Source organism: Pristiophorus japonicus, chromosome 1 (assembly GCF_044704955.1).
Source record: "Pristiophorus japonicus isolate sPriJap1 chromosome 1, sPriJap1.hap1, whole genome shotgun sequence".
Classification (NCBI taxonomy): Eukaryota; Metazoa; Chordata; class Chondrichthyes; family Pristiophoridae; genus Pristiophorus; species Pristiophorus japonicus.
Genome location: NC_091977.1, coordinates 109,441,234 through 109,468,607, shown reverse-complemented (window position 1 = coordinate 109,468,607; position 27,374 = coordinate 109,441,234). Strand labels below are relative to the sequence as shown.

At 43.5% G+C, this 27,374-nt stretch overlaps 1 protein-coding gene across 1 annotated transcript in view; it reads right to left on the bottom strand.

Moving 5' to 3' along the window:
* Nucleotides 1–27,374, bottom strand: part of gkap1 (G kinase anchoring protein 1) — a 65,904-nt gene that overhangs the window by 11,917 nt on the left and 26,613 nt on the right. The window contains exons 4-8 of the mRNA XM_070882434.1: nt 13,580–13,709; nt 9,783–9,805; nt 7,121–7,264; nt 4,271–4,372; nt 4,118–4,181 (exon numbers count right to left, since the gene is read on the bottom strand). Of these exons, the coding sequence (XP_070738535.1) occupies nt 4,118–4,181; nt 4,271–4,372; nt 7,121–7,264; nt 9,783–9,805; nt 13,580–13,709 (463 nt within the window). The remainder of the gene's footprint in view (nt 1–4,117; nt 4,182–4,270; nt 4,373–7,120; nt 7,265–9,782; nt 9,806–13,579; nt 13,710–27,374) is intronic.

The window sequence follows — 27,374 nt, the reverse complement described above, 5'->3', positions numbered from 1 at the left end:
TAAAAGTCAAAGAGAAAGGAGAAGGCAATAGTGCAGGGTAGCGAGAGGGGTAATGATAACCAGAATGTGATAGGAAGGGACAGAGCGTATAAACATAAGTGCATCAGAAGATGGGTTCAGAGCAGGGTAAAATGATAAAAAGACAAGATTAAAAGCTCTTTAGCAGAATGCACACAGCATTCGTAACAAGATAGATGAGTTGACAGCATAAATAAAAATAAATGGGTATGATCCGATAGCCATTGGAGAGACGTGGTTGCAAGGTGAACAAGACTGGGAACTGATTATAGGATATTTGCCATTTCGGAAGTATAGGCAGAAAGGAAAAGGAGGTGGGTTATCTCTGTTAATGAGATCAGTGCAGTAGTGAGAAATGATATTGGCACAGAAGATCAAGATGTCGAATCAGTTTGAGTGGAGATAAGAAATAATAAGGTAATGAAGTCACTGGTAATAGTCTATAGGCCCTCGAACAGTAAGCATACTGCAGGACAGAGTATAAATCAATAAATAATGGACGCTTGCAAGAAAGGTACAGCAATAATCATGGGCGATTTTAATCTTCATATTGATTGGACAAATCAAATTGGCAAAGATAGTCTTGAGGATGAGTTCATAGAGGGTGTTCGAGGTGATTTCTTAGAACAATACGTTGTGGAACCAACCAGGAGCAGACTATTTTAGATCTGGTAATGTGTAATGAGTCTGCATTAATGATCTCATAGTAAAGGATCCTTTTGGGAAGAATGATCGTAGCAAGATAGAATTTCAAGTTCAGTTTGAGGGTGAGAAAGCTCGGTCTTAAACTAGTGTCCTGAACTTAAATAAAGGCAATTACAAAGGTATGAAGGCAGAGTTGGCTAAAGTGGACTGGGAAAATAAATTAAAGGGTAAGACGGTAGATAAGCAGCGGCAAATATTTAAGGAGCTATTTCATAACTCTCAGCAAAGAAATATTCCAGTGAGAAAGAAAGGAAGTAAAGGATGGTATCAAATTAGTAGCAGGACATTTGTAAAAGCAAAATTCGGTCAGACAGAGTCAGCATGGATTTATGAAGGGGAAGTCACGTTTGACAAATTTGCTGGAATTCTTTGAGGATGTAACAAACAGGGTGGATAAAGGGAACCAGTGGATGTGGTGTATTTGGACTTCCAGAAGGCATTTGATAAGGCACCACATAAAAAGTTACTGCACAAGATAAAAGTTCACGGGGTTCAGGGTAATATATGAGCATGGATAGAGGATTAGCTATCAAACAGAAAACAGAGTGTAGGGATAAATGGGTCATTCTCGGGTTGGCAATCAGTAACTAGTGGTGTGCCGCAGGGATCAGTGCTGGGACCCCAACTATCTACAATCTATATTTATGACTTGGAAGAAGGGATTGAGTGTAACGTAGCCAAGTTTGCTGACGATACAAAGATGGGAGGAAAAGCAATGTGTGAGAAGGATACAAAAAATCTGCAAAAGGACATAGACAAGCTAAGTGAGTGGGCAAAATTTTGGCAGATGGAGCATAATAATGTCCGAAAGTGTGAGGTCATGCACTTTGACAGAAAAAAAATCAAAGAGCAGGTTATTATTTAAATGGAGAGAGATTGCAAAGTGCTGCAGTACAGCGGGACCTGGGGGTACTTGTGCATGAAACACAAAAGGTTAGTATGCAGGTCCAGCAAGTGATCAGGAAGGCCAATGGAATCTTGGCCTTTATCGCAAAGGGGATGGAGTATAAAATCAGGGAAGTCTTGCTACAGTTGTACAGGGCATTGATGAGGCCACACCTGGAATACTGTGTGCAGTTTTGGTTTCCATATTTACGAAAAGAGGCAGTTCAGAGAAGGTTCACTAGGTTGATTCCGGAGATGAAGGGATTGACTTATGAGGATAGGTTGAGCAGGTTGGGCCTATACCCATTGGAGTTTAGAAGAATGAGAGGTGATCTTATCGAAACGTATAAAATTATGAAGGAACTTGACAAGGTGGATGCAGAAAGGATTGTTTTCACTGATGAGGGAGACTAGAACTAGAGGGCAAAATCTTAGAATGAGGCGTCGCCCATTTAAAACTGAGATGAGGAGAACTTTCTTCTCTCAGAGGGTTGTGGATCTGTGGAACTCATTGCCTCAGAAGAGCTGTGGAAGCTGGGACATTGAATAAATTTAAGACAGAAATAAACAGTTTCTTAAACGATAAGGGAATAAGGGGTTATAGGGAACAGGCAGGGAGGTGGATCTGAGTCCACGATCAGATCAGCCATGATCGTATTGAATGGCGGAGCAGGCTCGAGGGGCCGTATGGCCTACTCCTATTTGTTATGTTCTTATGTAAATTGAAACCAAAGGCATACAATGTTGCAAAGAATAGTGGAAGGCCAGAGGATTGGGAAATTTTTAGAAACCAGCAAAGGACAACTAAAAAAAATAAGACGACACTTTATGAGAGTAAACTAGCAAGAAATATAAAGACAGACACAGCAAGAGCTTCTACAGGTATATAAAAAGGAAGCGTGTAGCTAAAGTAAACATTGGTCCCTTAAAGGATGAAACTGGAGAATTACTAATGGGAAACAGGGAAATGGCAGAGAATTTGAATAAAAATTTTGTATCTGTCCTCATGGTAGAAGACACTAAAAGCATCCCAATGATTGATAATCAAGGGGCTATTGGGAGGGGGGGAAACTTAAAACAATCACTGTCACTAGAGTAAAAGTACTAAACTAACTAATGGTGGACAAGTCCCCTGGACCCGATGGCCTGCATCCAAGGGTCTTAAAAGAAGTGGCTGGACAGATAGTGGATGTACTGTTTGTAATCTACCAAAATTCCCTGGATTCTGGAGCGGTCCCAGTGGATTGGAAAACAGCAAATGTAACGCCCCTATTTAAGAAAGGAAGGAGACAGAAAGCAGAAAACTATGGACCAGTTAGCCTAACATCTGACATTGGGAAAATGCTGGAGTCCATTATTAAGGAAGTAGTAGCAGGACAAGATTTAGAAAATCATAATACAATTAAGCAGATTCAGCATAATTTTATGAAAGGGAAATCATGTTTGACAAATTTGCTGAAGTTCTTTGAGGATGTAACGAGCAGGGTGGATAAAGGGAAATCAGTAGATGTCGTGTGTTTGGATTTCCAGAAGGCATTCAATAAGGTGCCACATAAAACGGTTACTGCATAAGATAAGAGCTCACGGGGTTGGAGGTAATATATTAGCATGGATAGAGGATTGCCTAACTAACAGAAAACAGAGAGTCGGGATAAATTGGTCATTTTCAGGTTGGCAAACTGTAACTAGTGGGGTGGCACAGGGATCAGTGCTGGGGCCTCAGCTATTTACAATTTATATTAATGACTTGGATGAAGGGACCGACTGTAACTTAGCAAAATTTGCTGATGGTACACAGATAGGTGGGAAAGCAAGTTGTGAGGAGAATGCAAATAATCTGCAAAGGGATATAGACAGGCTAAGTGAGTGGGCAAAAATTTGGCAGATGGAGTATAATGTGGGAAAATGTGAGGTTATCGACTTTGACAAGAAAAATTAAAACAGCAAATTATTTAAATGGGGAGAGGTTACAAAATGATATAGTACAGGGGAATCTGGGGGTCCTCGTACATGAAACTCAAAAATTAACATGCAGGTACAGCAAGTAATTAGGAAGGCAAAATGGAATGTTGGCCTTTATTGTAAGGGGGATGGAGTATAATCTTATTGAATGGCGGAGCAGGCTCGAGGGGCCAAATGGCCTACTCCTACTCCTATTTCTTATATTCTTAAGTCTAACTAATCTGCAGCAAAATCTCGTCCGATAAGAGAACAAATTGAAATGATTCAGTTCCATCACTCAATGTTTTATAAAAGGAAAACAACCTGCATCCACCAATCACTATGCTGTGTGCTTGTGTTCTAGTACCCTCAAATGGCTGTGGATGCTGGGACAATTGGGATATGGAGCAAATGTGGGTAAAATGGAGTTGAGGTACAGATCAGCCGTGATCTAATTCAATGGCAGAGCAGGCTCAAAATGGCCTACCCCTGTTCCTATATTCCTAATATGGTATAGCATTGGTCGACCTGCATATTTACAAATATTAATGTATATAGAAGTACTTACTTTCACCTTCTTGTAACATCTTCAAAAGCTGAGCATTTCTAGCCTTCACTTCTTTATATTTTGCCTATTTAAAGAGGGAAGCTGGTAAATATCAGTAAAACGCCATCAAAATTCTTGTTCACAAAATCAAAGGGCGTAAATCTGAAGACTTACTTCCCATTGCATAACAGTTTGTTTCAACTGAAGAATTTTCAAATCTTTCTTTTCCAGTTTATCTTTTAAGTGTTCAGTTCTTGCATTATTGGAAATAGCTTCCTGAAAGAAAGGCAGAAAAAGAAAATCAGTATTTCTCTGATTATAATGAGTCATAAAGGCTTCCTTGTTCCATATTTTACATTCCGCTCTCCCATCAATAATCCAATGTAAAGTTAAGAAATTATGCCATGGGATACTAGCATGCGAATACTATATTTGTCTGCAATTTATCCATTTTAGTGGAGGTGTTAACCCAATTAAAATAAATGGATTAATAGGTCCACTAAAAAAGACATTTTGGATGAATGTGTTAACACCAGATGTAAGTTCAGGGCCCCAAGTCTTTTTGGAAATTAATAATTACTAATATGATGCATTCATTGGCTGCTTCATTTTGGTGAATGTATATTCTGCACACAAGATCATTTTTTTAATGCCACCCAATCCTGAATCATTAATACTGTATAATGTTTGCCAGCATTATATTTAAAAACAGACTTCCAAGGCAACTAGATTAAATGGACCACAATCTACTGGTTAATTCAGTAATTTATTTGTAAGAAAGAAATTTGAATTATCCACTTGTTTGAATGATACAATTTTAACGCAATGTCAAAGCAAACCACGACAGGAACTTCAAAGAATGCCATAAAACATAAAAGCAAATGTGAAATGAGAGTGATCAAATTGTACAAGCTGCACAGTGCAAAGTTCAGCCATTTCACAAAATATTCTATGATTGTAGTTTGCTTTGTGCCAACAGCACATTCATCCACAAAATATTCATTCAGGACATCTGGCATAGATGTAATTTCCACAGCAATTGCACAGAATTGGCACCATGGCAGGAGCTGGTTTTCTACCTCCATCTGCTCACTGTATTTAGTTGCTCAGGCCTCTTCCTCACTCTCACTGGCAGCAGCATCTTCCTGCATATCAATAACTTCCAAGTTGATCTGCAATCTGGATGCCAAGACTTCCTGATCTAAACCAACAACAGGTTCCACCTCATGTCTGTTTGCTGCCACAATGGAGAGCTCATGCACTCAAAAAGATTCACTGCTTCCGATTCAGCAGCCAGTATCGGCGTGGGATCCTTAACAATGCAAGATGCAGTTGCTTCTTCTGCTGCTGGGATGAACTTACAATGCTGAACGCAGTTAGCAAGGGATTCTGCTTTAGTCAGCCCATGCAATCTCCGCCAGTCACACGGGGCATCCTCCGCCAGTCAGTCACCCAAGGCATTTTTGGTTTTTCTATAGGCTGCAGGCAGAGCAACACTATAAAACATTAAGGTGTTCTTAGAATTGCCAATGACCAGCAACTTTATTTTTACCTCCCCCCACACCGCTCCAGTCGAAGTGGAGTACACTGGTCACAAAGAAGTATCGAATATTTTGAAGCAGGAATCTATCCATGAGGATACCCTTTTAAAAATAAATCAACAGTTTATAAAAACAGAACCAACCAGTTTAAAGATGTTTCTGAGTTAAAAAATATATATACACATTAGTAGATCCATCATGATATATCTGATAGGTAGTCTGGGACCAGGGCTGTGGCTTTTAATGTTCAGTGTGATCATACTCAAGAGGTTGGAGATGAATATTCGTCCCCTGCTGCTGTCCCTCACTGACCCCTACCACTACTGCCCCACGCACTCACCACATGCTGCTGCTGCTCTAGTTTCACATATATTGTATAACCAGTAAATGTCACGCCTTCTTTCTGTTCTTGGTTTTGCAATCAGATTACTTTCAAACAGCAAAACAAAACAGGTACCCTACAAACTTAAAATCTATTTACAAATATAATGCTTACACAGAGCCCTGATGACATCACTGGAGGATCTACTTATTCTGATAGTGCTATAAAGATGAATTATGATTTGACATAATTAAACTGAAGATGCTGCATCTTTAGCGGTGCGTGTTAATTCAATCCCTCATACGCATGGACTCAGTAATTTCTCCAACATTTGTTCCTCCTCCTCCATGAGGTTATCCACTCACTCAAAAGTTAATCCCATTTCTCTTTAATTGGTTTATTTGTGAAAAATCTCCTGATTGTTATCTATTTATATAAGAGTTTCTAAGAATTTTGAGAACACCCATCAAACTGCAAAGCGTCAGAAGTATATAAAACAAGTTAACATAAGAAATAGGAGCAGTAGACCATTCGGCCCCTCGAGTCTGCTCTTCCATTCAATAAGATCATATCTGATCTTATACCTCATCTCCATATCCCTTGATTCCCTTAATATCAAAAAATCTATCAATCTCTCTCTTGAATATGAGCCTCCACAGCCCTCGGGGGTACAGAATTCCAAAGATTCATCACCCTCTGAGTGAAGAAATTTTTCCTCATCTCAGTCCTAAATGGCCGACCCCTTATTCTGAGACTATGACCCCTGGTTCTAGACTCTCCAGCCAGAGGAAACAACCTCGCTACATCTACCCTATCAAGTCCTGTAAAAATGTTGTATGTTTCAATGAGATCACCTCTCATTCTTCTAAACTCTAGAGAATATAGGCCTAGTCTACTCAATCACTCCTCATGAAATGAAGATCCACCACTTTTTAATCTGACTTGGATCTGGAAACTTACAAGCACTTGTCAATCTGAAAACTTTCTTCAACAAATGCAATTTGACTTCAGCACTTATTTAAAACCTCCCACAGAAAGTACTAATATCAATAAAGATATGATTAGAAGCTAAATATAACAATTGTGCTTCAAACTCCAGACTACCTGTGAACACCATGGAAAATCAGCTATTACATTAAAATAATTTCAGCAAATACATACTTGACTCTCTTGTGTGGTGATGTCCAGTCCATTTAAACTTGATAATTGTTTTCTCCTCTCCATCAACAATATTTTACTTGCATCTTCTTCTAGTTTATTAAAGAAGCTATCCTCCTCTGCTGTTACATGCAAGGATTTTGGCTCCTGCAGACACAATACAAGAATACTGCAGTCAGCCCAAGGCTAGCATCAAAGGCTTATTGAAAAAAAATGCTCACCCTTAACTAAGTCGCCATAAAACCAGATTTCAATGAATTTATGTTCAATTTTTAATATCTTGGATACTTCATAGAATCATGCAGCTCATCATGCCTATGTCAGCTCTTTGAAAGAGCTATCCAATTAGTCCCACTCCCCTGTTCCTTCCCCATAGTCCTGCAAATATTTCCTTTTCAAGTATATATCCAATTCCCTTGAGAAAATTATTATTGAATCTGTTTCCACCACCATGCAATGCATTTCAGATCATAACTCACTGTGTAAAAAAAGGCTCATTTCCTTCTATTCTTTTGTCAATTATCTTAACCGTTGTCTATCACTTTATTAAATTATTTTAAAATTAAATTTTAAATTCCAGGCAATATTTTTGGACATCATTCAACTATTACAAAGATTATTGTAAAAATCGAATCTAATCAATTTATTCAGGTTAGCAAACCTAAGGACTGGGAGAAGTTTAGAATTCAGCAGAGGAGGACAAAGGGTTTAATTAGGAGATGGAAATAGAGTATGAGGGGAAGCTTGCTGGGAACATAAAAACTGACTGCAAAAGCTTCTATAGATATGTGAAAAGAAAAAGATTAGTGAAGACAAATGTAGGTCCCTTGCAGTCGGATTCAGGTGGATTTATAATGGGGTACAAAGAAATGACGGACCAATTGAACACATACTTTAGTTCTGTCTTCACGAAGGAAGACACAAATAATCTTCCGGAAATACTAGGGGACTGAGGGTCTAGTGAGAAGCAGGAACTGAAGGAAATCCTTATTAAGTAGGAAATTGTGTTAGGGAAATTGATGGGATTGAAGGCCGATAAATCCCCGGGGCCTGATAGTCTGCATTCGAGAGTACATAAGGAAGTGGGCCTAGAAATAGTGAATGCATTGGTGATCATTTTCCAACAGTCAATCGACTCTGGATCAGTTCCTATGGACTGGAGGGTAGCTAATGTAACACCACTTTTTAAAAAAGGAGGGAGAGAGAAAACGAGTAATTATAGACCAGTTAGCCTGACATCAGTAGTGGGGAAAATGTTGAAATCAATTATTAAAGATGAAATAGCAGCACATTTGGAAAGCAGTGACAGGATCAGTCCAAATCAGCATGGATTTATGAAAGGGAAATCATGCTTGACAAATCTTCTGGAATTTTCTGAGGATATAACTAGTAGAGTGGGCAAGGGAGAGCCAGTGGATGTGGTGTATTTGGACTTTCAAAAGGCTTTTGACGAGGTCCCATACAAGAAATTGGTGTGCAAAATTAAAGCAATGGTATTGGGGGTAATGTACTGACATGGATAGAGAACTGGTTTGGCAGACAGGAAGCAGAGTGTCGGGATAAACCGGTCCTTTTCAGAATGGCAGGCAGTGACTAGTGGGGTGCCGCAGGGCTCAGTGCTGGGACCCCAGCTATTTACAATATACATTAATGATTTAGATGAAGGAATTGAGTGTAATATCTCCAAGTTTGCAGATGACACTAAGCTGGGTGGCAGTGTGAGCTGTGAGGAGGATGCTAAGAGGCTGCAGGGTGACTTGGACAGGTTAGGTGAGTGGGCAAATGCATGGCAGATGCAGTATAATGTGGATAAATGTGAGGTTATCCACTTTGGGGGCAAAAACACAAAGGCAGAATATTATCTGAATGGCGACAGATTAGGAAAAGGGGAGGTGCAACGAGACCTGGGTGTCATGGTACATCAGTCATTGAAAGTTGGCATGCAGGTACAGCAGGTGGTGAAGAAGGCAAATGGTATGCTGGCCTTCATAGCTAGGGGATTTGAGTATAGGAGCAGGGAGGTCTTACTGCAGTTGTACAGGGCCTTGGCGAGGCCTCACCCTGGAATATTGTGTTCAGTTTTGGTCTCCTAATCTGAGGAAGGACGTTCTTGCTATTGAGGGAGTGCAACGAAGGTTCACCAGACTGATTCCCGGGATGGCAGGACTGACATATGAGGAGAGACTGGATCGACTGGGCCTGTATTCACTGGAGTTTAGAAGGATGAGAGTGGATCTCATAGAAACATATAAAATTCTGACGGGAATGGACAGGTTAGATGCAAGAAGAATGTTCCTGATGTTGGGGAAGTCCAGAACCAGGGGACACAGTCTAAGGATAAGGGGTAAGTCATTTAGGACTGAGATGGGGAGAAACCTCTTCACTCAGAGAGTTGTTAACCGGTGGAATTCTCTACCGCAAAGAGTTGTTGATGCCAGTTCATTGGATATATTCAAGAGGGAGTTAGATATGGCTCTTATGGCTAAAGGGATCAAGGGGTATGGAGAGAAAGCGGGAAAGGGGTACTGAGGTGAATGATCAGCCATGATCTTATTGAATGGTAGTGCAGACTCGAAGGGCCGAATGGCCTACTCCTGCACCTATTTTCTACGTTTCTATCTCATTAGTGTAGATATGTTCCATAAATTCAGCTGAAATTGCATACCTCAGATTTTGTGTTTGTCTGATCTAAAGAGATAGAAAATGAAAAGGTTAATATGGTGTATGAAAAATGCCAAGACATTTCACGCACTAAATTATGGCTAGTAAAACAATGATAGATGATGGTTTAAACTACGCCTCAGCATGTTTAAAAATCCCATACTGCAATTTTTCAATACTGACTTTTTGCAGAGTGCACAGATTTGAAATTCTTACATTTGTCAGGATTAGTTTTAAAAAGTAAAAATTAGAAATTGCCTCCCAATTCAAAGGATGTACATTTGACTTTCAGGACTGCCCAACAATTGCCCCACCTGAGCAATATTAACTGCCAGTTAGTGACTGGATCGCTGCATCAGGCATCACATGAAAATAACATTTACGATCAGTCTTGATAATTCCGCATTTCAGGGGAGGGAAAGTTTGAACGAGGTGGAGGATTACAGTAGTTATATATGGAACATTTTTGACTTGTCATTTACCACCGTTCCTTCTGTCGGTTGATTAAACACCGATGTACTACTAAGGAAGAATTACATGGAATTTGAAGCACAGAAACAGTCTATTCAGTCCAACAGGTCCATGCTCCACACAAGCCTCCTCCCACCTAACCCCATCAGCATATCCTTCCATTCCTTTCTCCCACATGTGTTTATCTAGCCTTCCCTTAAATGCATCTATGCTATGAAGAGGCCCAAGTATCCTATCACACTACAAGAACATAGGAACAGGAGTAGGCCAGAGGCCTCGATCCTGTTCCACCAGTCAATGAGGTCATGGCTGATCTGTGACCATTGGCCGACATCCCTTAATACCTTTAGTTAACAAAAAGCTGTCGATCTCAGATTTAAAATTAAATGATCTAGCATCAATTGCCATTTGCGTAAGAGCGTTCCAAACTTCAACCACCATTTGTGTGTACAAGTGTTTCCTAACTTCACTCCTGAAATGTCTGGCTCTAATTTTTAGACTATGCCTTCAAGTCCTAGAATCCCCAACCAATGAAAACAGTTTCTCTCTATATACCCATTAATATCAAAGTTTGATCAGATCACACCACCACCTGCATGGTGTGCTGCCCCATAGAAAACAAGTACAAGCACTGAAATTTAAATAAATTGAACCTAGCAAGCAGAGAACCATGTTTGTAATGGGTGGAACAGCTCCCAGACTATAAAAAAGGAAAAAAAAGATTTTGAGAGAGAATAAGTGTATATAATGATTAAAATAGAAAATCACGACAGAATAGCAGAACTGAAATGTGGTTGCAGCTGGATGGATTGGCAATTAGATATTCCTGGGTATCAAACCAAGGATGGTTAGGGAAGGAAGAAAGGGAGGGTATTAATTAGAGATGATATCGTAGCATTAGAGCATAAGGATTTACAACAGAGGAGTGGTCCAAACAGAAATCATTTAAACAGAGCTGAGTATTGAGAGAATTAATTACAACACTACAATTATATATTAGACCAGAGATTTCCAAACTGGGATGAGGGGGCACGACGAGGTTATCATGGAGATGAGAGAAGGATGCCAGCCATTACCTACTAACAGGTATTGGCTGCAATATGCATGTTCTCCATTTGTGGCGCTGTATCACTCCCCTGAACTCCTCAGGCATCCCGCAAAACAATTCCAGCTTAAATACTCCTCAGTTTATTTAGGTATTTTTCAGTTTAAAAAAAAGTGTTTAGCTGCTGCTTTTGGAAGTGTTCATCCACCCTGGGGTCCCCGCTGACAGAGAAATAAGTAAATAGCATCAAGTCCATGCCCCCTCCCCGACTCAAGTTTCAAAAATCTGTTAAAAGTTTCTTTGCCCGAATTCTGCAACTCTGTGGAGCATCCATTTTTTTGTCCCTGCATTGACGTTCTCATGAGTCCTTGGGTCCCTGTGGTGTTAGAGGGAATAAATAAAGAGCCCTGGTTTAAAAATTTGTCTTGGATTTAAAAATTACTTTATTGCCCAGTGCTTTGCATCTTTTTGTAAGCGTTAATTTGCCCCGTTTGGATTCTAAGTTGCTGCCTGCTAGCTGTCTTCTTAAATTGAGAAATAAATTCATAATTTAATTAATTGACGTTTGCATTAAAAAAAAACACAATTTGTATTTCACTTCCTCCAAAGCAAACCAACAATTCATTACTCCCTGTTCCACCCCCAAACAACTTGACCACAGACCAATTCTAGTTCCATCTGTTACTGATCATTCATCTTGCATCTGGCTCGCACTCCAAGCGAAGAGAGGCAAGCAGTTTTCCCTTCAATTAAGTTTCTTACACTGTCATAGTGGCCGTGAAATTCCTCGGATCTGCTCACACTTCTCTGTCGTTGCTTCCAGAAGTGTGGTGGAAACCGGGTTTACACACTTCTGGCAAAGTAACTGCAGCGTGAGCATATAGGAGGAATTCCCCGGCTAGTGAGGTCTAATGATATGATTGGACTTCATATTAAAATCTAAAAGTGCAAGGGAGTAGAATTAAAATGACGGTGACAAATCTGCTGAAGTATTCTGGGTTACCAGCTAGATCTACACAAACATTAATTATGCAAAAGTGCTGTTTCTTGGAAAGAGGGACGTGAACATGGGACACAAATCTCCGAAGGGGGTTCAGGAAGCAGAGGTTCAGGAAGCAGAAGTTTAGGAACCTGTCATAGACCACCTGGCTCTGCAGAATGAGACAGAGTAAGCAGGCAATTTAAAGTAGGGAAATATTTGTAAAACACTGCAAGAAAATAAAAGGAAAAAGAAACGTTAACGAAAAGAGGACTTGATTGGAAAAAAAAGCAAGTTATAGTAAGGCTCATTGCAAAGGAAGAAATTTGCTGAAATCAAGGAGGGGCCCATCACGTTCCCTGTGGAATGAAAGCATCAGCTGAACAGTGCAAAAAAACTGCTTTTATTGGTCCTAATTTAAATGCCAAAAGCAACCAAGAATAACGAAAAAAAAACGTGCAAAAATGGACGACTACCCACCAAAATCAACTGTTGTATGGAGAAGAATGCAGGATCAGTTAATTGAAAATGGAACCGTTCATTTAGCAGAAGTCACCTTTAAGAAGTCTACTTGAGCTAGCTGGGTCCCAGGACTAGTAACGTGGCCAGCTTTAATGGATGTTAGCAGAGCCTCGCACAAAGTTCAGAAATTCGGCATGGGCATTAACCATTTATTTAAATATTTAAAATGAGCCCATGCACACAGATGGTGCAGCTTCAGTTTCTGTCCTCCAATTTGCCCGTCAGTAAATCAGTTGTGCAAGGTCTGACACCCAATTATCTGACCTGGAGTATCTCCAAATCAGAGCTATAGAGCTTATAATATCTGCCATTCCCTTGCCACCGATTCCATCTCTTTCCCTGAACACTGTGAGGCTGAACCAGACAGTTTACAACCTCGCCATCCTATATGACCCAGAGCTGAGCTTCAACTCTATACCCTCTCCATCACAAAGACTTCCAGCTCCATGATTTTGCCTGTCTCAGCCCATCTGCTGCCGTCACCTCCAGGCTCGACTATTCCAATATTCAGCCTCGTGGTCAAATACCTCCATGGCCTCTTCCCTCCCTATCTCTGTTGTAAAGAGTATGGGAAGCGAGTAGGAAAGTGTGATTAGCCGAGCTGGCTCATGTCACAGTTGGGCAAATGGTTTCCTTTTGTGCTGTAAATTTTATATTATATAAAAACTGGCTGTAGTTTTTTTAAAAAAGGGGTCAAAATGTTCCTGTGCATTAATACCATATTTTGTTACATAAAAACAATCAGTTCAAAATAAAACTTAACACCAACATAACCCAATACTACCTGTACTTCCATCAGTTTGGAAATCTTTTAATGAAACTGTGGCTGGTTTATCTTTTCCCTGAAGATGTTTTCTTTTTTCTTTTCTACTTGGTCCTTTTGTTTTAGGAGAAGTATCATCAGCATCATAACACTACAAAAAAAACAGAACAGTGGTTTTGAATTTTAAATAATGAAAGTTTATAAAGTAATGAAGATTGTTATTAATGTAGAATTAAAACTGTAACAATGCTAGTAATGGCGTTGCACAACATTTGGAAGGAAAAGTGAAGTGAAGCAGAATGAGGAAATTGTGTATTTGGATTGGTAAATTGCAAATGTCACTCCATTATTTAAGAAGTGAGTGATTGAGAAACCTGGTAACTTACAGACCTGTCAATGTAGCATCAATTGTGCGAAGTTATGAGAATTTATCATCAGGGACAGAGTGACTGAGCACTTGGACAAGTTTGAGCTGATAAAAAGAATCAGCATGGATTTGTGAAGTGTAGGTCATGTCAGACTAACCTACTTGAATTTTGTGAGGTGGTTACTAGCATGGTGGATAGGGGCATGCTTATATGTTGTAGTAGCAAATATTCAAACGAGAACATTGAAGGTCAAAGTGGAGAAAGGTTCCATGTGAACAGCAGTTGAACATGGGTCAGTTGGTCCTGAGATAGGCGATCGCCTAATATATAGATGTTGTCTATATGGACTTCCAGAGGGCATCTAACAAGGTTCTGCACAAGAGATTAGCAAAAATGAAAGCACGTAAATTTGGAGGTCACATTGTGACAAGAGTTAGAAGATAGGAGAAAGAACATGTGCTGATTGGCAGGATATGACAAGTGATGTTCCAGAGGGATCTGTAGAGGCCTCAGCTTTACACCATATATATATATATATATATATCAATCACTTGGATGAAGGAATAATGTTGTATATCCAATTTTGCATATGAGATTGTTAGGATGCGCAGTAAATTTTGCAGATAGGAGCAGGAAGATACAAAAGGACAGACAGACTAACTGAATGGGAAAAATTATGGCAGATGGTGATCAATGTGCAGAAGTGTAGAATCATCCACTTTGATCAGAAAAAAACAAATTGGAATACTTTCTTAAGGGGGAGTGACTAAGAATTGTGGAGAAGCAAAGGGGTTTAGATGTCCATGTACACAAATCACCAAAGGCTAATGGACAGGTACAAAAGGTAATCAAAAAGGCTAATGAATGTTGGCCTTTCTCAAGAAAGTTGAAATACAAAAGCGAAGAAGTGATGCTCCAGTTGTACAGAGCCTTGGTCAGACTCCACTTGGAGTACTGCATTCAGTTTTGGGCACTGCACCTCAGGAAGGATATATTGACCCTGCACAGATTTACCAGAATGATACCAGGGCTGATAATTTAAAAAAAAATTTTCCCGGGATGTGGGCATCGCTGGCAAGGCCAGCATTTATTGTCCATCCCTAGTTACCCTTGAGAAGGTGGTGTTGAACTGCCTTCTAAAACTGCTGCGGTCCTTATGGTAAAGGTACTCCCAGAGTGATATTAGGGAGGGAGTACCAAGATTTGACCCAGCGAATATGAAGGAACGGCGATATATTTCCAAGTCAGGGTGGTGTCTAACTTGGAGGGGAAATTGCAGGTGATGATGTTCCCATGTGCCTGCTGCTTTTGTCTTTTTAGGTGATACAGGTCGCGGGTTTGGGAGGTGCTGCCGAAAAAGCCTTAGCGAGTCGCTGCAGCACATCTTGTAGATGGAACATACTGCAGCCACAGTACACTGGTGGTGGTGGGAGTGAATGTTTAAGCTGGTGGATGGGCTGCCAATCAAGCAGGTTGCCTTGTCCTGGATGGTGTCTAGCGTCTTGAGTATTATTGGAGCTGCACTCATCCAGGCAAGTGGAGAGTATTCCATCACACTCCTGACTTGTATCTTGTAGATGGTGGAAAGGCTTTGGGGAGTCAGGAGAGACAGTTGCCACAAAATACCCAGCCTCTGACCTGCTCGTAGCACAGTACTTATGTGGCTGGTCCAGTTAAGTTTCTGCTCAATGGTGATCCCCAGGATGTTGATAGTTGGGGATTCGGTGATGGTAATGCCGTTGAATGTCATGGGGTAGTGGTTAGACTCTCGCTTGTTGGAAACAGTCTTTGCCTGGCACTTTTGTGGTGCGAATGTTACTTGCCAGTTATCTTAAACCACTGCAGTCCTTGTGGTGAAGGTACTCCCACAGTTCTGTTAAGGAGGGAGTTCCAGGATTTTGATCCAGCGACGATGAAGGATAAGAGAGGGTCAATTGCATGTCAGTGGGTAGCGCTCCTGTCTGAGTCAGGTGGTTGTGGGTTCAAGTCCCACTCCAGGGACTTGAGCGCAAAAAATCGAGGCTGACACTCCAGTGCAGTACTGAGGGAACGCTGCACTGTCAGAGGTGCCGTCTTTCAGATGAGACGTTAAACCGAGGTCCTGTCTGCCCTCTCACGTGGACGTAAAAGATCCCATGGCACTTTTTTTTGAAGAAGAGGAGCTGGGGAATTATCCCCGTTGTCCTGGCCAATATTTATCCCTCAATCAACCTAACAAAAACAGATTATCTGGTCATTATCACATTGCTGTTTGTGGAAGCTTACTGTGCGCAAATTGGCTGCCGCGTTTCCCACATTACAACAGTGATTACACTTCAAAAGTACTCATTGGCTGTAAAGCGCTTTGAGACGTCCGGTGGTCGTGAAAGGCGCTGCTATATAAATGCAAGTCTTTCTTTATGATTTAGAAGCTTTCTTTCAGCCCAAGCCTGATTGTCATCCAGGTCTTGCTGTATTTGGGCATGGACTGTTCCCTTATCTGAGTTTGGAACTGACACTGTGCAATCATCAGCGACCATCCCCACTTTTGACCTTATGATGGAGGGAAGGTCATTGATGAAACAGTTGAAGATAGTTAGGCCTAGGCCCTGAGGAACTCCTGCAGTGATGGCCTGGGGCTATGATTGACCAACAACTACAACCATCTTCCTTCGTGCGAGGTAATGACTCCAGCCAGTGAAGAGTTTCTCCCCCCCCCCTCCGATTCCCATTGACTTCAATTTTACTAGGGCTGCTTGATGCCACACTCGGTCAAGTGCTGCCTTGATGTCATGGGCAGTCACTCTCACCTCACCTCTGGAATTCACCTCCATATTTGGGATCAAGGCTGTAATGAGGTCTGGAGCCAAGTGGACCTGGCGGAACCCAAAGTGAGCATCAATGAGCAGGTTTAGAGCACGGTCGATGACACCTTCCATCACTTTACTGATGATTGAGAGCTGACTGATGTGGCGGTAATTGGTTGGATTGGATGGGATTGTTAAATTATGACGACAGGTTGCATTAACTTGGCTTGTATACCACTGAGTTTAGATGGTTGAGGGGTGCGAAAATTAAGGGGGGGGGGGCGAAATTGCCCCTTTTTTCAATGCCTGTTAAGAGTCTCTGGGAGGGCTCCAACAGGGCACAAAACATTTTCGCCCATGGTGGGTGCTACCGGCTCCCGCGAAAATGCGTGAGAGTTAGTGGAGAGGCTGCCACGGTAGCGTCACGGGCTGCTGCACAACCGGCGATGACATCATCGCTGTGCACGGCGATCAGAGTGCCACACGCTGACCTCTTTCCACCCCGCGGCGGATAATGCCCTGCGCCCTGCAAGGCTGCTGTTCGTGGTGTCAGCTCCAGCCTCACAGGCGCCGAACCAGGCTAAAATCCGCTTGCGGGACAGAAGTTAAAGGGGAGGTCGGGAGCGTCCCTAGCCGCCATCATGACAGTTTTGCCGACTCACTGGACGGCCCGACTTCTTCTCGCCTTGAGTGGTCCGGGCTGCCATTGCCACGCCGCCCTGGTGGCCCTGTGGAGGCCATCAGAAGCCCGTCAGAGGGCGCATTGACCCTCTCCTTTAAGTGAAGGGGAAGGGCGTTGAACCGCACACCAGCGCTACCCGGAGCATCCACGTAGCACTGCCAATTGAGCCCCAGCATTGCCCCGGAACCCGTCCCAAAACTTTTTCTTCTTATATTGGTCAGTAACTTTTAACATTGTTATTACCAGTTTAAGTGTATCTAAGGGTTAAGACATGGCAGGAGAGCTCGGTCGGGTGTTGTGCTCCTCCTGTACCATGTGGGAACTCAGGGACGCTTCCGGTGTCCCTGACGACTATGTGTGCGGGAAGTGTATCCGCCTCCAGCTCCTGACGGTCCGCGTTACGGAATTGGAGCTGAAGGTGGATTCACTCTGGAGCATCCACGATGCTGAGAATGACGTGAGTATCACGTGTAGTGAGTTGGTCTTACCGCAGGGAAAGGGTCCACAGCCAGATAGGGAATGGAAGACCAGCAGGAAGAGTAGAGCAAGGAAGGTAGTGCAGGGGTCCCCTGCGGTCATCCCCCTGCAAAACAGATACACCGCTTTGGGTACTGTTGAGGGGAATGACTCATCAGGGGAGGGCAGCAGCAGCCAAGTTCATGGCACCGTGGCTGGCTCTGCTGCACAGGAGGGCAAGAAAAAGAGTGGGAGAGCGATAGTGATAGGGGATTCAATTGTGAGGGGAATAGATAGGCGTTTCTGCGGCCGCAACCGAGACTCCAGGATGGTATGTTGCCTCCCTGGTGCAAGGGTCAAGGATGTCTCGGAGCGGGTGCAGGACATTCTGAAATGGGAGGGAGAACAGCCAGTTGTCGTGGTGCACATTGGTACCAACGACATAGGCAAAAAAAGGGATGAGGTCCTACGAAACGAATTTAAGGAGCTAGGAGCTAAATTAAAAAGTAGGACCTCAAAAGTAGTAATCTCGGGATTGCTACCAGTGCCACGTGATAGTCAGAGTAGGAATCGCAGGATAGCGCAGATGAATACGTGGCTTGAGCAGTGGTGCAGCAGGGAGGGATTCAAATTCCTGGGGCATTGGGACCGGTTCTGGGGGAGGTGGGACCAGTACAAACCGGACGGTCTGCACCTGGGCAGGACTGGAACCAATGTCCTCGGGGGAGTGTTTGCTAGTGCTGTTGGGGAGGATTTAAACTAATATGGCAGGGGGATGGGAACCAATGCAGGGAGACAGAGGGAAACAAAAAGGAGCCAAAAGCAAAAGACAGAAAGGAGATGAGGAAAAGTGTAGGGCAGAGAAACCCAAGGCAAAGAACAAAAAGGGCCACTGTACAGCAAAATTCTAAAAGGACAAAGGGTGTTAATAAAACAAGCCTGAAGGCTTTGTGTCTTAATGCAAGGAGTATCCGCAATAAGGTGGATGAATTAATTGTGCAAATAGATGTTAACAAATATGATGTGATTGGGATTACGGAGACGTGGCTCCAGGATGATCAGGGCTGGGAACTCAACATTCAGGGGTATTCAACATTCAGGAAGGATAGAATAAAAGGAAAAGGAGGTGGGGTAGCATTGCTGGTTAAAGAGGAGATTAATGCAATAGTTAGGAAAGACATTAGCTTGGATGATGTGGAATCTATATGGGTAGAGCTGCAGAACACCAAAGGGCAAAAAACGTTAGTAGGAGTTGTGTACAGACCTCCAAACAGTAATAGGGATGTTGGGGAGGGCATCAAACAGGAAATTAGGGGTGCATGCAATAAAGGTGTAGCAGTTATAATGGGTGACTTTAATATGCACATAGATTGGGCTAGCCAAACTGGAAGCAATACGGTGGAGGAGGATTTCCTGGAGTGCATAAGGGATGGTTTTCTAGACCAATATGTTGAGGAACCAACTAGGGGGGAGGCCATCTTAGACTGGGTGTTGTGTAATGAGAGAGGATTAATTAGCAATCTCATTGTGCGAGGCCCCTTGGGGAAGAGTGACCATAATATGGTGGAATTCTGCATTAGGATGGAGAATGAAACAGTAAATTCAGAGACCATGGTCCAGAACTTAAAGAAGGGTAACTTTGAAGGTATGAGGCGAGAATTGGCTAGGATAGATTGGCGAATGATACTTAGGGGGTTGACTGTGGATGGGCAATGGCAGACATTTAGAGACCGCATGGATGAAGTACAACAATTGTACATTCCTGTCTGGCGTAAAAATAAAAAGGGGAAGGTGGCTCAACCGTGGCTATCTAGGGAAATCAGGGATAGTATTAAAGCCAAGGAAGTGGCATACAAATTGGCCAGAAATAGCAGCGAACCTGGGGACTGGGAGAAATTTAGAACTCAGCAGAGGAGGACAAAGGGTTTGATTAGGACAGGGAAAATGGAGTACGAGAAGAAGCTTGCAGGGAACATTAAGGCGGATTGCAAAAGTTTCTATAGGTATGTAAAGAGAAAAAGGTTGGTGAAGACAAACGTAGGTCCCCTGCAGTCAGAATCAGGGGAAGTCATAACGGGGAACAAAGAAATGGCGGATCAATTGAACAAGTACTTTGGTTCGGTATTCACTAAGGAGGATACAAACAACCTTCCGGATATAAAAGGGGTCAGAGGGTCTAGTAAGGAAGAGGAACTGAGGGAAATCTTTATTAGTCGGGAAATTGTGTTGGGGAAATTGATGGGATTGAAGGCAGATAAATCCCCAGGGCCTGATGGCCTGCATCCTAGAGTACTTAAGGAGGTGGCCTTGGAAATAGCGGATGCATTGACAGTCATTTTCCAACATTCCATTGACTCTGGATCAGTTCCTATGGAGTGGAGGGTAGCCAATGTAACCCCACTTTTTAAAAAAGGAGGGAGAGAGAAAACAGGGAATTATAGACCGGTCAGCCTGACCTCAGTAGTGGGTAAAATGATGGAATCAATTATTAAGGATGTCATAGCAGTGCATCTGGAAAATGGTGACATGATAGGTCCAAGTCAGCATGGATTTGTGAAAGGGAAATCATGCTTGACAAATCTTCTGGAATTTTTTGAGGATGTTTCCAGTAAAGTGGACAAAGGAGAACCAGTTGATGTTGTATATTTGGACTTTCAGAAGGCTTTCGACAAGGTCCCACACAAGAGATTAATGTGCAAAGTTAAAGCACATGGGATTGGGGGTAGTGTGCTGACGTGGATTGAGAACTGGTTGTCAGACAGGAAGCAAAGAGTAGGAGTAAACGGGTACTTTTCAGAATGGCAGGCAGTGACTAGTGGAGTGCCGCAAGGTTCTGTGCTGGGGCCCCAGCTGTTTACATTGTACATTAATGATTTAGACGAGGGGATTAAATGCAGTATCTCCAAATTTGCGGATGATACTAAGTTGGGTGGCAGTGTGAGCTGCGAGGAGGATGCTATTAGGCTGCAGAGTGACTTGGATAGGTTAGGTGAGTGGGCAAATGCATGGCAGATGAAGTATAATGTGGATAAATGTGAGGTTATCCACTTTGGTGGTAAAAACAGAGAGACAGACTATTATCTGAATGGTGACAGATTAGGAAAAGGGAAGGTGCAACGAGACCTGGGTGTCATGGTACATCAGTCATTGAAGGTTGGCATGCAGGTACAGCAGGCGGTTAAGAAAGCAAATGGCATGTTGGCCTTCATAGCGAGGGGATTTGAATACAGGGGCAGGGAGGTGTTGCTACAGTTGTACAGGGCCTTGGTGAGGCCACACCTGGAGTATTGTGTACAGTTTTGGTCTCCTAACTTGAGGAAGGACATTCTTGCTATTGAGGGAGTGCAGCGAAGGTTCACCAGACTGATTCCCGGGATGGCGGGACTGACCTATCAAGAAAGATTGGATCAATTGGGCTTGTATTCACTGGAGTTCAGAAGAATGAGAGGGGACCTCATAGAAACGTTTAAAATTCTGACGGGTTTAGACAGGTTAGATGCAGAAAGAATGTTCCCAATGTTGGGGAAGTCCAGAACCAGGGGTCACAGTCTGAGGATAAGGGGTAAGCCATTTAGGACCGAGATGAGGAGAAACTTCTTCACCCAGAGAGTGGTGAACCTGTGGAATTCTCTACCACAGAAAGTAGTTGAGGCCAATTCACTAAATATATTCAAAAGGGAGTTAGATGAAGTCCTTACTACTCGGGGGATCAAGGGTTATGGCGAGAAAGCAGGAAGGGGGTACTGAAGTTTCATGTTCAGCCATGAACTCATTGAATGGCGGTGCAGGCTAGAAGGGCTGAATGGCCTGCTCCTGCACCTATTTTCTATGTTTCTATGTTTCTATGTTAAGTGGAGCGTGAGAGATTGGGCTCCACTTCCTCGGAGGGGTGGTGACTGCAATTTCACGGCTGGGGCAGGACTTCCGGTTACCGCTCCCAATCAGGTGCTGTGGAATTTCAACCCCAAAGTCTTCAAAATGATAAAGGGATTGGATAGATTAGATACAGAAGACTCAATTTTCCCCAATGCCATTTTTTGGCGTATTTGAAGAGTTCCGCCCATTTTTTGGGGGCCTGACTATGCCAAAAAAAAACTTTAAAAGTATCCCCGTTCTAATTTTTGTCCTTTAGCTTTGGGGGGGTGGAGCATAAGGTCTGCGCCGAAAAAAGGATCCCACCCCCTGCACATGAGCGAATTTTTAAAAATGATGTTTTCTACGTGATTGGTATGGGTGCGCATGCCCAGTACACCTCCCGGTCTGCATCCAGCCATTTTTAAAGAGCCAGTTGTGTGTGAGAACTTTAATTTGGAGTGGAAAAAAAAAATTGGGAGCTCCAATATGCAACGCGGCTCAAGTATCAAGAATCTCTCACAGGACGAAGTGGAGGCCCTGGTTACTGTAACTGAGGCCAGATGGCACGAGCTGGACGCCAGTCGAGGTCACATAAAAGTTTCACCAAAAGAAATTAAGAAGTGCTGGAACCAACTTTCACAAGATTACTTTGCAATGGTGACCATAGAAACATAGAAAATAGGTGCAGGAGTAGGCCATTCGGCCCTTCTAGCCTGCACCGCCATTCAATGAGTTCATGGCTGAACATACAACTTCAGTACCCCATTCCTGCTTTCTCGCCATACCCCTTGATCCCCCTAGTAGTAAGGACCTCATCTAACTCCTTTTTGAATATATTTAGTGAATTGGCCTCAACAACTTTCTGTGGTAGAGAATTCCACAGGTTCACCACTCTCTGGGTGAAGAAGTTCCTCCGCATCTCGGTCCTAAATGGCTTACCCCTTATCCTTAGACTGCGGCCTCTGGTTCTGGACTTCCCCAACATTGGGAACATTCTTCCTGCATCTAACCTGTCTAACCCCGTCAGAATTTTAAATGTTTCTATGAGGTCCCCTCTCATTCTTCTGAACTCCAGTGAATACAAGCCCAGTTGATCCAGTCTTTCTTGATAGGTCAGTCCCGCCATCCCGGGAATCAGTCTGGTGAACCTTCGCTGCACTGCCTCAATAGCAAGAATGTCCTTCCTCAGGTTCGGAGACCAAAACTGTACACAATACTCCAGGTGTGGCCTCACCAATGCCCTGTACAACTGTAGCAACACCTCCCTGCCCCTGTACTCAAATCCCCTTGTTATGAAGGCCAACATGCCATTTGCTTTCTTAACTGTCTGGAGGTCCGGTGGCCAGTGCAAAAAGTGGCAGGATCTTGGTCAAGCAGTTAGTGTAAGTAATATTTTCATTTATTCACTGGAGTTGCAATTGTAAATGTGACCATCTGTGTGTCCCACCCAGCAGAAAGACACCCTCTCTCAAAAGTTATATTTTCATCTTTGCAGAGGAAGGTGGCACACAACAAACAAGAAAGAACTCGAACATGAGGAGGCCCGGCAAATCTGCACCCCTGACACCCGTGGGAGAGAGGGTCGCTGCTTTGATGGGTCCTGCCTGCAGAAAAGCAACCACCACTGCACAAGCTGGGCCCACACTCAATGGAGAGGGTAAAGTCCTGCAAATTCCAGTCTGGCTTTGCTAAATGTTAAGTACTGCACGGGGCTAACCATGCTTCAGTTCATGGGGATGTCTCCGTCTGCTACGCTTCGGTTGATGCAATGTGCTATCATTCATCGTGGTCCTTCAAATGAGCCTGCTGCCTGTACTGTGTGAGCCTACTCTTGCCACCTACCCCTGCCCCTTCCTCTGCTGCTAACCATTTGTCTGTTATATTTTGCATAACTTGAGGCTTAACCCTGACGAGACTGAAGCCGATGCAGAAGATGATTCAGATGCAGAAGAGCCTGAAGAGAAAATCCTCCAATTCGACCTTCCAGACCAAGTGCATGGGGGGTGAGGATGAAGCCCCCACTCTTGTACTCACTCTGCTGGTGCCACCCATTGAGGTGCCAGCCTCTTTCCTGAGTGGTGTGAGTGTTGGGACATTTCATGGTTTCACACTGTCCGAGGCTGCAGGTCCCAGTGGGGTGCAGCAAGCCACACCCAGGGCCCCACCATCCGAGGCTGCGGGTCCCAGTGGGATGCAGCGACCCACACCCAGGGTGAGGATCCAACAGATGTGGTTCAGATGATGGCAATGAATGGGGAGAGCATTGACCTTACACAATCACTCCTGGACACGATTGGTGGGGTGGGTGATGAGGTATCGGGAGTGTCGGGAGAAGTAACAACACTCTCGCGAGAAATGGGTACAATGTCCGGGCACATTAGAGATGGAATGTCGCAGGTAGTTGAGACGCTGGCGGAGCACGTGGGAGGAAATGTCGGAGTTAGCTGCTGCAATAAGGGAACACGCCCAGATCCCGCGGCCATTGACGGAATCAATTGCCACTCCCACTCCAATCCCCAGACCAGCCTCTGAAGAGGCCCAAGTCGGGCCTTCCACATTACCACCTGCCCAAGCCCCCCAACAACAAGTGCACATTACCAGAGATGCTTGAAAGAATAAGCTTGGTACCAATCCGAGAAACGCTGTGCCACCGCCTGCGGGCAGGGATGGAGTCACCAAGACCAAGCGCAGCGGGCGGTCTTAGAACAAGGTGGAGGAGAGATGGGTGCAGCCTTTGTTTGCTGCTGCTGTTGTTACTGTTGTAATTGATCTCAAATTAAAACGTTTTTTTTTAAGTGATGTAATTTACAAGTTTAAAAGTTTGTAAGTGATCTTAACTGAATAGTTAAAGTTTGATGCAAGAATATTTTTATTAAAGTTAAGTACAAACAAGTGTTAAACTTTTGAATAAAATATATTTTAAATTATAACTGAATCATTGACATTATTTGTTCCATTATTAACGCAACACAACATTATGGAACAGGTCCAAACAGTAAACATGGTCCATTTGGAATAGTTGCCGCTGAGCCTTCAGGCAGCAAAGTGTTCACGGATGAGCTGCTGGTGCAAGGCTCGAGCAATCGTAAAAGGGGCGCAACGGTATGCCCTCCTCCGCCATCGTGCTCCGGGTTCAGGTAGTTGCATGGCTTCCTCGTCATCCTCCTCCTCGTCATCTGCATCTTCTTCATCATCAGCTACTCTCACCTCAGATGGGTCTTCTTCTACCAGCTGCTGCTGCATCATGATGGCTAAGTTGTGTAGCATGCAGCAGACAACAGTGAACTGATCGACAATCTTAGGAGAGTACAGCAAGTAGCCTCCGGAATGGTCCACGCATCGGAAACGCTGCTTCAAGATGCCAGTGGTCCTCTCTATTATGCTGCGCGTTGCAATGTGCGACATGTTGTATTCCCGGTCATCTTCTGTCCGGGTTACACGTAGGGGCGCCATGAGCCAGGTGGCAGAGCCATACCCTTTGTCTCCGAGTAGCCAGCTCTGCCCTTCTGGCTGCTGTTGAAACATGGCAGATATAGTGCTCCCGCGTAGGATGCAAGCATCATGGGTGCTCCCAGGGTATCTCGCATCAACTGCCATGATGCGATGCATGTCATCAGACGAGCTGCACATTCATGGAGCGGAAGCCTATTCTGTTCCTGTACATCTCGGAATCCTCCAAAAGATGCTCGCAAGGCGACGTGGGTACAATCAATGCAGCCCTGTACCTTGGGGAAGCCAGCAATCCTGGAGAAGCCCACAGCCCTGTCACGCATTGCCTGGACAGTCATGGGGAACTTTATGTAATCATTCCTCCGGGCATATAGTGCAGCAGTCACCTGCCGAATGCAGATATGTGTTGCATGTTGAGAAATGGCGCACATATCCCCAGTTGTGGCCTGGAATGATCTAGATGTATAAAATGAAAGTGCAGCTGTAACCTTCACTTCAACTGACAACACAGTCCTCCTGACGCTTCTCGAGTGCAGGTCTGCTTTTATTAACTCATAGATTTCGGTTACAACTTCTTTGCAGAAACGTAGCCTTCTCACACAGTCTGCCTCACTCAGGTGCAGGTATGAACGCCTGTCTCGATATACCCGACGTGGGTAAGGCCTCCTGCCCATCATCCTACATGCTCAGAGGTTCCTCAGGTGATGATGCCTAATCAATCTTCTCCTTCGCAGCACCATCTTGCAGAAGGCTTGCACGAGGTATGGCATTGTTAATATTGCCCCCATAATTAAGTTATAGCTTTGCAACAACCTCAAAATAGCAGGACAAAGCACTCACACCTCTTCTTTCCTCTCTCTCTCTCCAAGGTGGATGCCCTAGTATGGACCACATCCTGGTCTGCGCATGCGCAATAGGCTTGCTTAGAACGGGAAGCTAGGTATTCAATGAAGACATTTGGGGCAACAAAGCGTCATGCAATTCTTGAATTTTTGATTCCTCCCCGGAAGAACCACCCCACCACCTCTCCTCTCCTTACCGGGTTCAAGGGTCGGAGCGTCAGCTGGCAAAATCGCTCCCTCGCCCGGACACAGGGGTTCGGCTTCCACACGCCGTCCCCCCCTCCTCCCCCTCCCCGTCTTCTTTTGAAGCCGAGCCCAAATCCCGTGTTCGGGCGAGGGAGTGATTCTGCCGGTCGACGCTCCGACCCTCAAGCCCAATGAGGAGACATTCGGTGGTGGGGTGGTACTTTGAAAAAAATCAAAAATTCAAGAATTGCATTAGACTTCCAATTTCTCCCTTTTGACTGAAAAAAAATTAAGATTTAAAATGCATATTTTTCTGCCTTCTTCACTTCCTCCAAAACTTCAGCTCAAAACAATGGCGTTTTTTTGCGCCGTTTTTTCTTAAGTGCCCAGATGGTTTTTTTGAGAGTAGTCAGTCACATACGCCATCCTAGGAAAACTGTAAGTTGGCCAAACTTGCTTAAATCTGAAAAACTGGCACAGAAATCAGGTTTCACCCCTTATGATGCAAAAAATCGTACCCAAGTGATTAGAAAATTACGCTGGCGCAGAAACTTTGGGGAAACTTGGAGATTTTTATTTACTCGAAAAAAAAACAGTGCACGCCAAAAAAACGGCACAGCTAATTGGGGAAAATTGAGCCCATTGAAGCTATTTCCTCTGATAGCTGAATCCTGAAGTGAACATTATCTTGAAATTAGAGCTCTGCGATTTTGGAGTGAAATCAGGAATCACTTTTACACACAAAGGATATTGGGAATCTGGAACTTGCTCCCTAAAAGGCTGTGGACATTGTGTCAATTCAGGTTTTCAAGGGGGCAATCAATAGATTTTTGTTAAGCAAGGCTATCAAGGGATGTGGAGTAAAGGCTAGTAAAATAGAGTTGAGGTACAGATCAGCCATGATCTAGTTGAATGGATGAACAGGCTCCAGATGCTTAATGGCCTACTCCTGTTCCCAAGTTCCTGAAATTAAATTTAAAAACTCATAACTTTGTTCAGTGTATTTGTAATGAATCGACTCATATCCTTACTTGGGCAATATCCTTACCCACCAGAATATATGACCTAAATTTGCAGAGACACAATTACACAATATGGAACATTTCTAAATAGAATAGTTCAGACATGCCAGCTTGCAAGATATGGAATGAGCAGAGGTTCAACTTCTTAAAACATGTAGCAAAAAAGCAG